Source organism: Haliotis rubra, unplaced genomic scaffold (assembly GCF_003918875.1).
Source record: "Haliotis rubra isolate DU_JTF1 unplaced genomic scaffold, ASM391887v1 Scf271, whole genome shotgun sequence".
In the NCBI taxonomy this organism is placed as follows: Eukaryota; Metazoa; Mollusca; class Gastropoda; order Lepetellida; family Haliotidae; genus Haliotis; species Haliotis rubra.
Genome location: NW_025766792.1, coordinates 270186 through 284347, shown reverse-complemented (window position 1 = coordinate 284347; position 14162 = coordinate 270186). Strand labels below are relative to the sequence as shown.

The 14162-nt window shown below is 40.2% G+C and overlaps 1 protein-coding gene across 3 annotated transcripts in view; it reads left to right on the top strand.

Moving 5' to 3' along the window:
• LOC124280662 (transmembrane protein 163-like) overlaps nt 1–14162 on the top strand; it is a 59731-nt gene that overhangs the window by 33723 nt on the left and 11846 nt on the right. The window contains exon 1 of one of the 3 annotated variants that reach the window (XM_046716639.1): nt 9433–9526. The exons of the other annotated variants lie outside the window; for them this stretch is intronic. Within the exon in view, the coding sequence (XP_046572595.1) occupies nt 9452–9526 (75 nt within the window). The 5' untranslated portion in view covers nt 9433–9451. Of the gene's footprint in view, nt 1–9432; nt 9527–14162 lie in introns of those variants that run through there. 3 annotated transcript variants of the gene reach the window in all.

The window sequence follows — 14162 nt, the reverse complement described above, 5'->3', positions numbered from 1 at the left end:
GATGATCCTAATAAGGTGCTAGATGATCCTTGTCAGGTCCTGGATGATCCATGTCAGGTCCTGGATGATCCATGTCAGGCCCTAGATGATCCCTGTCAGGTGCTAGATGATCCTTGCCAGGTCCTAGATAATCCATGTGAGTTCCTAGATGATCCCTGTGAGATCTTAGATGATCATTGGCAGTTCCTAGATCATCCCTGTGAGTTCCTAGATGAGCCTTGCCAGTTCCTAGATGATCCCTGTCAGTTCCTACATGATCCCTGTCAGGTCCTAGATGATCCTTGTCAGTTCCTAGAGGATCCTTGTAAGGTCTTAGATGATCCATGTAAGTTCGTAGATGATCCCTGTGAGTTCCTAGATGATCCCTGTCAGATCCTAGGTGATCCCTGTCAGGTCCTAGATGGTCCTTGTCAGTTCCTTTATGATCCTTGCTAGTTCCTAGATGATCCATGTGAGTTCGTAGATGATCCCTGCCGGGTCCTGGATGATCCATATCAGGTCCTAGATGATCCCTGTCAGGTCCTAGATGATCCCTTGTCAGGTCCTAGATGATCCCTGTCAGGCCCTAGATGATCCTTGTCAGTTCCTAGATGGATCCTTGTCAGTTCCTAGATGATCCTTGCCAGTTCCTAGATACTCCTTGCCACTTCCTAGATGATCCCTGTCAGGTCCTAGATGATCACTGTCAGGTCCTAGATGATCCCTGTCAGGTCCTAGATTATCCCCTGTAAGGTCCTAGATGATCCTTGTTAGTTCCTAGATGATCCCTGTCAGTTCCTAGATGATCCTTGCCAGTTCCTAGATACTCCTTGCCACTTCCTAGATGATCGCTGTCAGGTCCTAGATGATCCCTGTCAGGTCCTAGATGATCCCTGTCAGGTCCTAGATTATCCCCTGTCAGGTCCTAGATGATCTTTGCCCGGTACTAGATGATCCCCTGTCTGGTCCTAGATGATCCTTGCCAGTTCCTAGATGATCCTTGCCCGGTACTAGATGATCCCCTGTCTGGTCCTAGATGATCCTTCCCAGTTCCTAGATAATCCTTGCCAGGTCCTATTTTTTTTTTATGTAGATGATCCCTACGGAAGCCGTCCCTGTAGCTGTGGTGGTGCGGGGACGTGGTTGACTGTATCAGACACGTAGCATGACTCACACACACACATTACTTTCAGTATTTCAGTTTATTGGAAAAATGGAGAAAAACGACGTTTGAGAGTGTTTCGCAAATGAGATCGATTTCAACGGACAACATATTCTGTAAGAGTTTATTTTTTTACACTTGCAAATGTGTATATTAACAAAAATGCAAAGCGGCTGTTGCCAGTTTCAACCATTCGTATCTGACACCTGTCAGTGACACAAACATGTCGTCCGTCCTCTCAAACCAAGATCACGCGTGTCGATACGACATGGACGGCAATTAAATGCGTACTTCATCACAACATAATGGAACTTTTCCTGATTTCTTAATCAAAAGAAGGACTATAGCGTTGTATCACATTTATGGTGCTACCAGTGGCTACTGGTTGTCCAAGAAAATCAATTGATTAATTGAATATCGCTGTTGGATAAGGATACGGTCAAACGTGCTCTCAAGCTGTCATAACAGGTTCGCTAACTTGGTTGATGCAGGTCACCGTATCCCAATTGCGTGGACCTGTGCTCATGACGTCAATCACTGGATTTTCTGGTCCAGGCTTGATTATACCTAGAATATTGCTGTGCGCGGCGTTATACGAAAAACGATCAAACCTGGAAAACAGGTTAAACATCCCGTCATTATTTTCACATACTTCGTGCATCATTTGTAAATATCTACATTTGAACTTAATCTTATTTCGTTAAGAATCAAATATGACACGGAGAGAAAGTGGAAGACGCAAGTCCAGAATCTATAATGAATAATACCCTTTATAATCAGTTATATAATACCATTGGTATCAGCCCACCCCCATCACAATTGGCATCACCCCACCCCCATTACCATTGGGATCACCCCACCCACATCACTAATGGCATCACCCCACCCCATCACTATTGGCATCACCCCACCCCATCACCATTGGCATCACCCCACCCCATCACCAACACCCCACCCCATACAATGTGTGAAGCCCATTTCTGGTGTCCCCCGCCCTGATATTGCTGGAATATTGCTGGAATATTGCTAAAAGCGGCGTACAGCCATACTCACTCACTTCATGGCAGCATATATTTCACAACCCCAATAATCTCCAAGTCGCCATGGTTATCTTGGAACATCAAACACGAATATTCAAAACAAAATATTATATCAAGGGCACGAATAGGAACGGGACAAGTTCATTTTGTAGAACGTCTCCCGCGAGTCAGTCACGTGCGTGTCACCCATCATTAATTCGGCTGGGTAGGGGCCTCGTTACTAACATTACAGGCCCTGAGCGTGTGTTTGCGCTATGCAAGGTCGTATTTCCAGTTGGAGACACGAAGAGCCGGAAACCAGTCTATAACAAGTATTTCTGCTTCAAGTGAGAATGATGGGATTTATTTGTTGGCTTGTTTTAAAGGTGTAAGGTATGTTTTTTCTCAGGTTTAGTTTCTTTTCTTGTGTTGTTTTCTGATGTATATCCGAAATTTTGCTGTCATTTGCAAAATATACTAAATTTAACTTGTCGTCTAACTATAGATTCGTCAAACTCAAATAGAAATCAGGAAATGTTGTTTTAAAAAAGTTCCCATAACTTCTGTGAAATCCCATTGGCAATGCCCCCGTTAAAACGGAAACCTCCCATTCCGGACAATAACAGCTTTAACTTAAACAGCGTATTCATGTATACCCAGTACCAATGACGTCATTCTGCTACGACGATGCCGGGGAGATTGTGCCTTTACCGTACGGATTCCATGGAAATGGTGCATTACGGAGGTTTTAGTGTACCGGAATAAGTAGGTTTCACACAACCAGAATAAGTTTTTACCGTCTTGGATGAACATGTTTTCACTGCATGCGTCAGAGTTAATTTGCCATTGTAGTCTCGAGAACGGTGAGTTCGGAAGTCCTGATCTTCAGATTAGCTGGAACCATGTGTCAGCGGGTTACTCACGGAGAGAACGGCTTTAATTATTCGTGAAGTCAGGTACGCCGATGCTCTTCATCTTAATGCTTCGGTGTTGGCGGAGGGTGTTGACATAGCGCCTCCAGGTAGGAGATGTGTGTATATTGTATGTATTTCATAGGTAAATCATCGCACTAAATATTGACGTAACTGTACCATTGTAGCTATTGTGTTTGGTTCCAAAGTATGAATAGGTTATGATGTAGATATGTTGAAACTTATATGTTGGAACCCCGTGTGTGTGCGTGTGCGCGTGCGCGTGCGTGTGTGTGTGTGTGTGTGTTGTATTTCAAACTTTTGAAATAGCTGACAAACCATTATATGCAATGTCTTGAGGGAATTCAGATTATCCGTGCTCAGACGAACATGTCCAGATTAAAAAAGGTTTAGGCTGACGATATTTCAGTGAGTTCGGATGAACGGCGTTTAGATAAACCAAGTCTGAATATCGAGGTTAGGATTAACGAGTGTCATCAACTCAAGTTGCCCTAATATCTGGCACTGTAATTTCTCAACCATGGCAGAAAGCAGGTGTTGTAATGAGACTTGGGCGTGACAGGCCTAGCAAAACAAAAGGGCGACCAGACCAAATTAACGGACAGTGTGCCAACAGGGCGCCGTGTATGTATCGACCAACATGGTGGACTCGCCACATATTGATCTACACGAATGAAATTATTTTTACAGAATTTATAGTCATAATACCTTCACTATAATTTCAAACGTTCCCATGTTTTTGTCGGCGGTATCTATAGAAGCACAATACTACAGGCCTCGTGATGAACATTAGGAGTTTATAGAGTTACAGGAATGTTCCAGATTCATCCCCAGCTGTGAATGTAGGATCTCAATGTGAAGGTTTTCACTTGAATCTAACGCTGCATAATGACGATGCATTGCATAATGTAGAGATGCATAAACTATATGTACATTGTCTTGTGGACGTTTTGTCAATAGTTTTCTCATGTAATATTCCCTTCTCTCGTTTTACTGGGCATTTGTATAGAATAGCCAGGATTTTATGACCACAGGTGTCATTGATAAACAAACCAGCCTCATGCATATGTACCCGTGTACCTAAAGGTTTAGACTGACAATTAGTCTCTGAAATGAACATATTTTACAGAAAAAACAGTCTATAATGAAAAAATATATATGTAATGAAAAAGAGTCCTGAGACTTGCAAATCTAGACATGCCACATAATCTAGACATGCCACATAATCTAGACATGCCACATAATCTAGACTTGCCACATAATCTAGACATGCCACATAATCTAGACTTGCCACATAATCTAGACATGCCACATAATCTAGACTTGCCACATAATCTAGACATGCCACATAATTCATAATCTAGACTTGCAAATCTAGACATGCCACATAATCTAGACTTGCCACATAATCTAGACTTGCATGGGATTTCTTGGATGTATTTGTTTCATGGCCTGTATGACAGACTACTTAAGGTTTAACTCACTGAAATGGAGGTCTGACTGGTTCAATTTGTCGTCAATCTCGAAGATAACGGGAGATTCTTCTCCACACTGAGGCTCTCAGTTTAAGGCGTTGTATCAGAGTTGTTTAAATGCAACCACGTGTGAGATAATCCGTTACATCTGTGTTCTGTGTCACAATGATTGATACCTGCACATGAACGTCGGGACTCGTCTGCTGCCCTGCTCGAGTGGAGGTTGTTGACCTAGTGACATCCCGTCACAGAACCAGGAACGCTCACCGAGGAGGGCGACGTTTCAGTTTTAACTACTTCAGTCTCGATGTTAATTCCCACCCAACACTCACCCCATCTACCCTGTCCCACCCCTTCGTCTTCATTCCTGAACACGATAGCTCGACTACATGTAACGATGTAACTACAAACGAAGGATTTGTAAATTACTCGGTGTTATCAAGAAACGTAGCTCAGAGCACATATTCGATTGGTTTACAGGGCCTGGAATCAAATTAGTTGGGGCTTCTATATAGCCCGAAACTGTCTCCCCTTCAGAGGTCTTCACTTTATTTGGATCAATGTAAATAATCTTTCTTGGTGCCTCCCACATTCTGGTTAAACGAAGTCACACGAGACATTTATCTGTGCCCAGTCATGCATGGCAGACCTGGGAGGTGTACCTATCAATGGAGAAGGTGTAATATGTCTTAATGTGACAGCCAGAAGACTGAAGTCTGATGCACAGAGCGAGTACCTGTTGCATTATGTCGTGACTTTACTCATTACACAAACGAAATATTTACATGTGCACGTTTTTTGTCCCCAGTTGATTTCCCTCCGAGATTAGGATTATAGGGACAACAGAAACACAGGTAAAATAATCTCTGCTCACGGACTTGCCTTGTTTCATTTTCCCTTGAAGCTATTAATTGTAATGTTTCGTTCATGTTATAGGTTGTTCTGCATTGTATCGGGCCATATGTCCACACACTGACTTGTGAGGATCAGAAGACTTGGTACTTCTCTACCAATTGAATCTGAGAACGTCCATACTAATATTTCAGAAGGTTTTCCCTGAAAAGGGACGATGACAGATAGGTCCTTGTCTGTACAGTGTTATTACAGCAGATTCTTTTAGCTAATACATTAATTACAGCATTTAAATATAACTTTTCTGAAGTTTCAAATATAGGATTTCATGATTACCAAATATAGCTATTCAAAATTGTTAGGTAAAACGTTTGAAGATTGTCAGACAATGCATTTCAGGAACGTGCTTCAATAACAGCTTTCTATCAAATAACACAATAATAATGATGAACATATTCCACATGATAATTCCTACAGCATATGCTATTCAAATGTCATGTAATGTACACAATATATGATTAAGAATACTCACATTTGTGTTGCAATACAGAGAGGTTTGCAGACAGCCAAGTGACCATGTGGATATCACAGTGAATCAGCCTTTGCATGAAGATTTTGTGCAAGGGTTAGGTCATGTGACCATAATCATGAGGCTATATATTTACTGATTAAATTTTCAAAAGTTTTTGCCATTACACTGGATTTGAACCCTAGCACTTTGGATCACAAGTCTAATGTGTTAACCACTAGGCCACCGTACAAGACACTCATACATGCCTGGTTTAATATACTGAACATTACTGAATATAACATAACTTGTATTTAGCATTAACAATAACATACGTATGTTCATACTCGCCCCGCCATCTAACTGAAGGGACAAGCAAACATGCACAAAGATACACTCACACGCAAACATACATTAACTCACTTAAACACATACAATAACATACACTAAGTCACACAATAACATATCACACACACACACACACACGCGCGCGCGCACACACGCAAACACACACAAACAACACCCCCCCAAAAAAACCAACACAAAAACAAAAACAAATAACAAACATAAAAAAACACAAAAACAACAAAACAAAGAAAAAAACATCCCCCTAAAAAAGATAAAAACGATAACAAAACTAAAAACACACGCAGACACAAGCAAACGCACGCACGCACGCACACGCACACACACACACAAAAGAAATACATCCACGCCTTGTAGTTGAGCCAGCTGAGACAACACAGGTGCAAGGCCCCACCGTAACAAACCCGAGGAGTGTCCGTGATATAAGTATGCATGTGATTGAAGGATGCCAGACTCTACTTGAGGAAGTAGCGTCCCTTGTTCACTGGACGTGGATATATTGATCGCTGGCAATTTGCACAATTGGATAGATTTCATGTGAAGATATGAGGTATTATTGAAGATACAATCACGCTAGAGGGTTGGCAGAGCAGACACGTTTGCAAGGTGGTATGTAGCTTTTACACTTTTCCAGTAATTTCAGGACACAATGACGCCTGAACATTTATCCAATATACATGTCAACTGTTACCTCACCTGTATGTAGTGAGAATTGTGTACATAGACGCTTTCTCTATAAGTAATGTGTAACTTGTTTCTTACAAACAGGGGCGGTGGGGTAGCCTAGTGGTTAAAGCGTTCGCTCGTCACGCTGAGGACCCGGGTTCGATTCCCCACATGGGTACAATGTGTGAAGCCCATTTCTGGTGTCCCCCGCCGTGATGTTGCTGGAATATTGCTAAAGCGGCGTAAAACTAAACTCACTCCTTACAAACAATGCGTGCATACACGATCCCGTTCAGTAATGTGTAGATACACGTCTCCCTGTCTCTGCTCCTCTGAGGAATGTCTACAGGTATCATGTAGACGATCATATAACAATTTCTATAATCTAATACATCCCCTCCTCACTCCTGCCTAACTACCGTACAAGAACCACGAAAATAAAACTCACGAAATAAAAGAAGTTGTTATCCTTAACATTTGTCAGTATTGAATTTTCCAACTTCTAAAATGCCACTCACACACGTTGCCGAAAATGTAATTATTCACAGCCCGACGCCACACAGCAGTACACCTGCCATACCACGGAGCTTGTAAACAAACCAGACAATCAAGTGATCGATAAATGCGAAATTTCAGCTGCTAATTTTTAAATACTACTTCAGTGTAGACACACACATTCTTAGATTTATTTGTGTAAGTCGTTCAAGCAATACGTACAGCATGTGTTTATGAATCACTGTCCAATAATCAGGATACTGGGTATCCGCGAAGAGGTGGGCGTATCCTGCCCCACCGGTGGCACCCGACATGTATATTGTATAAGTCTAGCAAATATAGGGTACAAGTCAAAATGGGGAATTCCATCGGGCATCAAATTTGGAAATGTCCTCCACATGTCTACGATAAAACCTGTTGAAAGATTTACTGAGGCCTTGAATATTGTAACCTTGATCGAACAATTTCTGAGCAAGAGAGGTATGACGCTGTTTGAAAGTTTGGTAAAAAGAGCACGCTCGATTGTACCTCAAAGGTCGTGAAATGTAAACACCAAAGGCTGGAGCTGTCGACATAAAAGAAAACCTGGTTATTGGAAAGTTGAAATCATCCCTTTTGTAATGCAGCCTTGGGGAGAGTTTTTTTTGTCACTCTGAATATTTATGCATAGATCTAAATAAATCATGAAACAGTTGAGGCTGTGTCACTCGTCTCCTTAATTTCAAGTTCAGGTGGGTAAATCAGTGGATGGCAATTGGCTATTTGGTGGTTATTGAACGATACAAAATCATCGATATACCTGAATCTTTTAAGTTAAACTTCTTGGCCAAATTCACCAGGATTGGTGCCCATGGGGATGCCTACGTCTTGTCGAAATGTTTTAACCCCAAATTTCACAAATTTGATTTGATTTGATTGATTAATTGGGTGAGTGACGTTTTACGCTGCTTGCTGTAAAACGTAAATAGGGAAATGCATATGACTGCGGTTTCTTGTGTTTTTGTCACATTGAGATACAGGAATATATGGGAATATACAGGAATATATGGGAATATACAGGAATTATATGGGGATGCAATGGGATGGCGGGGTGACGGGTGAATCAGTTTCACTTATTTGGCAGGCTTTGTGGCTGTGACTTGAAGTCCTAGTTCTGATAGTCACCTCAGCTGGCATCTCGGTATTGACGTTTAGGGCTTTATCCATGTTCTAGACACCCAACACTCCATATTTCCCTCAGCGGGATACAGGTTGTGGCACGTTTTGGACCTGTCAGCTATATGAAGTCTGAAAGTAAAACACAACTTATTTCGTTGAATATTTTTATGAAAAAAACTATTAGACCTGCATGGGCAACTGACAGCAAGTTCATTTTATTATATTTTCAAATGTTTGACTTCACTCATGTACATCAGTGTAGGTAAAATTATACAAACGCACGTTTCACAGCTTAACCATATAAATATCACTTGTCAATATCAAGACGGGAGTGTCTGCATTATGTCGCCTTGACTGACGGTGACGATCTGAGAGAAGGTGTTGAAAGCCAATCTGTTGTCACGCGCATAGACTATGTACCGTTATAGGGCATGTGTCCTCAAAGGCGGTGGGGTAGCACAGTGCTAAAAGCGGTCGCTCGTCAAGCCGAAGACCCAGGTTGAATCCTCCACATCGGTGTAAGGTGTGAGTCCCATTTCTGGTGTCCCCGGCCGTGATATTTCTGGAATATATATGATGGTAAATCCATACTCCTTCCCTCTCTCATAAAAGATTGAATCCTTCAAGAATAATCATGACCCGACTTCATGCTCCTACCTAGCGCCACAATGATGTGTGCAATGTATCACACGTGACATAAACAAATGTTCGAATATTTGTGCAATTGAGTACGTGCAATCTGTGTAATGCCTGACGGTCATGAACAAAAGCACGGATATCTCGTGCAGCTGGGAACGCCCGATCCTCGTCGTTTGTCCAACACAGACAACCCAGACAGCATGAACATGGAGGTTGTTCTCGGGCCCGAAATGATACACTTTTATATCAATGAAACTTCAAAATATACAAAAAAGGTGAGATATCTGTTATGTGTATTTTCTAAACCAGAAATGCCGGTACTCATATCTCGTTACAAATACCAAATAGTTGATATGGGCAGTATGTATTACACTATCGTTTACTTACCTTACATCTGAAAGTCTGACTAGTTGAGATACATTCTATCATTTGCGTGGTATCCGCTAACATAATGAGATATTTTTCATGTATTTCCCGATCGCTCCGCCCAACTTTTGACATTACATTTACAACATACCAACTTCGAATTGATTATGCATTTCTGGACATTTACGATATTTCCCGAATGAAATAAATCCAGGGGAAATAACCCCGGGCCTATTTTCTGTCGTCTGCTATAAATGCCAAACTGAGATATGCTTAACGAAAAGTTTAAACCATACCATATCAAATTACAAACGGTGTGCGGTAATATGTATTTGTTATCCACTAGTTCCTCGGGCGAAATTGGGAATTGGGTTTAAATTGGGTAATGGGGTGAAATTCACCCTTGCGACAGGGGGACACCGAATGTACAATTTATAGACGATGCACCTTTTGAAACTCTGAAAATGGAAGAATGAACAGAAATTATCAGATTGTTATCCATGTTTTATACCATGAATGGATAGAGTTTGGTGTACATATTCAATGGTTAAATGTGTGGATCAAGTTCTAAAACTATAATTTTGTATCGCTTTGAACATGCTTTCGAGTGTGGATTGTGCATTGAAAATATACTCATTCTTTTTCTACTTCTCCTTAAAGTTATGGAATACATTTTTCTACAGAGCTACAAACACAACCGTCCCAACAGGGAGACACTGAAATGAACAGTTCCAAGGTTTGGGACAATAATGAACATTGTGCATGGGCCTCTATAGGGGACACATCTTCCCGAATATATTTTGATTTACACTCCCCATATATGAATAACTCGTTAATATGCGGTTAAAGTTTAAAAATCACATGGAATAAAAATATTTATTGTCTGATATTTGAAGTATGTATCGCAAATAGTGAGACATCGTATCGCTAACTACAAAATATGGCTACTTTGGTTTTCAACCGCAACCAAGAATTTAATGAGATCTGATCTTCGGTCTTTAGTCACATGACAACTGATGACAAACTGTACATCTACCTTGGCGATGAAATTGTCATTGTTAACTGAAAAGACGTTTAAAACTCAGTCTGATAATTCAGTCTTTGTTTAAAACTTGATAACACATTTTACAGGAAATACTGTAGTGGTGTACCGGTCATTATGTATTGGTTTCGTTACATACTATTGATTTTAACACACCGTTCACAGCATGCGGGAACAGGTATTATCGACATATGTGATTCATACGAAGCTTGAATGTTTGGTATAGGACGAAGATGGGAAAAATAACATCATGTGTAGAGTGCTAGAGAGGCCGACAGTGTTGAAACTCTGATAATTGATATACCATGATTTTATCCTGCACCCTGGAGAGTGCTAGAGTGGCCGGCAGTGTTGAAAATCTGATAATTGATATACCATGATTTTATCCTGCACCCTGGAGAGTGCTAGAGGGGCTGGCAGTGTTGAAAATCTGATAATTGATACACCATGATTTGATCCTGCACCCTGGAGAGTGCTAGAGTGGCCAGCAGTGTTGAAAATCTGATAATTGATATACCATGATTTTATCCTGCACCCTGGAGAGTGCTAGAGTGGCCGGCAGTGTTGAAAATCTGATAATTGATATACCATGATTTTATCCTGCACCCTGGTTACATTTCGAAAGATGAAGAACATATTATACCAACAGGGCCAGTGATGTGAATTGTAATTGAATAAGTAGGATTATACTACCTAATCTCTGATTGGTTCACGTGACCAGGAATGCTTCGTGACAAAGCATATATTGTACATATCGAATCTGTATGCCAAATATTAAACATATTTAAGTTGTATTGTGCATGTCATATAGAGCATGTTTATATAGTTTTTGAGCTCTGTATCTAGAACACAGACAGGCACTTCATGCACAGAGGGCCATGTACAGGTAGAGAGAAGCTATACATTTAGGTGAGGTGTGGTGAAATTGGGTTTAACGTCGTGCTTGAGAATAGTTCGCTCGTATGACGAGGTGCATGCGTGTGTATGTGTATGTGTGGCTGCTTGTACTAGCCCAGACTGAAGCTGGTTTCATAGTGCTAACCCACTGAGATATCATGCCGCAGTGAAGCATGAATACCCCACTCCGACACATTATACTGACTCCGAGCCGACCAGTCCTTGTTGTACCCATTAATGCCGAGCGCCAGGCAGGGACCAACAAGTACCATATTTTAACGTCTTTTGGTATGACGCGACCGGGGATCGAACCCGCGACCTTCCGCTCTCTGGGCGGACGCTCTAACCACTACACCACGGAGGCGGTTCTATACATTTAGGGCACAAGGGACACGTTTATGAGAGAAAAGAGAGACAGACATCTTATATATGTTGTAGGACAGAGTCACGTCTCATTTGATAAAAGACATGTGCTCGACATTCAGGGAGTTTGTAGGATCCCTGTCAGGAACCTGGATGTCAGATCCTAGAATTTTAACTAAGCACGTCCTATGATCATATAACTCAGTCAGTAAAAGAAACATTAGGTAAATTAAACGGTACAGAGGCATATTGTTTCTTGGGCTCATTTTGCAATTTTATAGAGTTTTTTCTTTAAATACATAGATGCGAATTGATATTGGTTTTCACTTTTTGTCTCGTGTAAACCACGCGATACTTACTAAATGGGACCAAGTGACAAGCAACCCTCAGTACCCCTTGCGTGAACTTTAAGGTCGAAACCGGAAATATTCAAGTCTTATGGCGGCGAGCCTGACCACCAGATCCCGTTATTCGCCTCTACGACAAGCATGTGCTGTTGAAGACCATGAAGAAGGGACCAATATGGGGATCGGATGACCGGAAGTGGACTTAGCGTGTACTCGTTCACAGACAGCCTGGGACGTAGCACATAGGTCTTGTGCCACTGAATGATTTGTAAACACAAATATAAATTGGTGTGTCCTCAAGTGAAGCCCTTTATCGCTATTTGTGAACCACGTCCCATAGCAGAAGTAAAGATAAGTAAAGATATTGGTTTGCGCATGACACACGGCATGGGGAGATGAGCCCTGAAACATCTATTCACCAGCAAGTCACTATGAACAAACCCCGCCTTGCTCGTGTGATGGTAACTGTGCAGGAAGATGAGATACATACACTTCCTATCCAAAGCCCACAGCAATCAAGGTGACGTCTTCTGTCACAGTCGCTAAGAACGTCTGACGTATATGGCCTTCATGAGAAAGGAGTGGTATAAAGACGTCACTTGGTCTGTACAGCGAACAGTTCATGGTACCCATGTGGTGGCATGTGGGTCACGTTGGGTGAAACTGATCACTGCTGACAGTTGTATATTGCAAGGTTGTGTAATATATCCCTAAAGTATACAATTATACAATACATAGGTGTCTAATATATCCCTAAAGTATACAATTATACAAAACATAGGTGTCTAATATATCCCTAAAATATACAATTATACAATACATAGGTGTCTAATATATCCCTAAAGTATACAATTATACAATACATAGGTGTCTAACATATTCCTAAGGTATACAATTATACAATACATATGTGTCTAATATATCCCTAAAGTATACCATTTTACAATACATAGGTGTCTGATATATCCCTAAAGTATACCATTATACAATACATAGGTGTCTAATATATCCCTAAAATATACAATTATACAATACATAGGTGTCTAATATATCCCTAAAGTATACAATTATACAATACATAGGTGTCTAATATATCCCTAAAATATACAATTATACAATACATAGGTGTATAATATATCCCTAAAGTATACCATTATACAATACATAGGTGTCTAATATATCCCTAAAGTATACAATTATACAATACATAGGTGTCTAACATATTCCTAAAATATACAATTATACAATACATATGTGTCTAATATATCCCTAAAGTATACCATTTTACAATACATAGGTGTCTGATATATCCCTAAAGTATACCATTATACAATACATAGGTGTCTAATATATCCCTAAAATATACAATTATACAATACATAGGTGTCTAATATATCCCTAAAGTATACCATTATACAATACATAGGTGTCTAATATATCCCTAAAATATACAATTATACAATACATAGGTGTCTGATATATCCCTAAAGTATACAATTATACAATACATAGGTGTCTGATATATCCCTAAAATATACAATTATACAATACATAGGTGTCTAATATATCCCTAAAGTATACAATTATACAATACATAGGTGTCTAACATATTCCTAAGGTATACAATTATACAATACATATGTGTCTAATATATCCCTAAAGTATACCATTTTACAATACATAGGTCTCTGATATATCCCTAAAGTATACAATTATACAATACATAGGTGTCTAATATATCCCTAAAGTATACAATTATATAATACATAGGTGTCTAATATATCCCTAAAGTATACAATTATACAATATATAGGTGTCTAATATATCCCTAAAGTATACAATTATATAATACATAGGTGTCTAATATATCCCTAAAGTATACAATTATACAATACA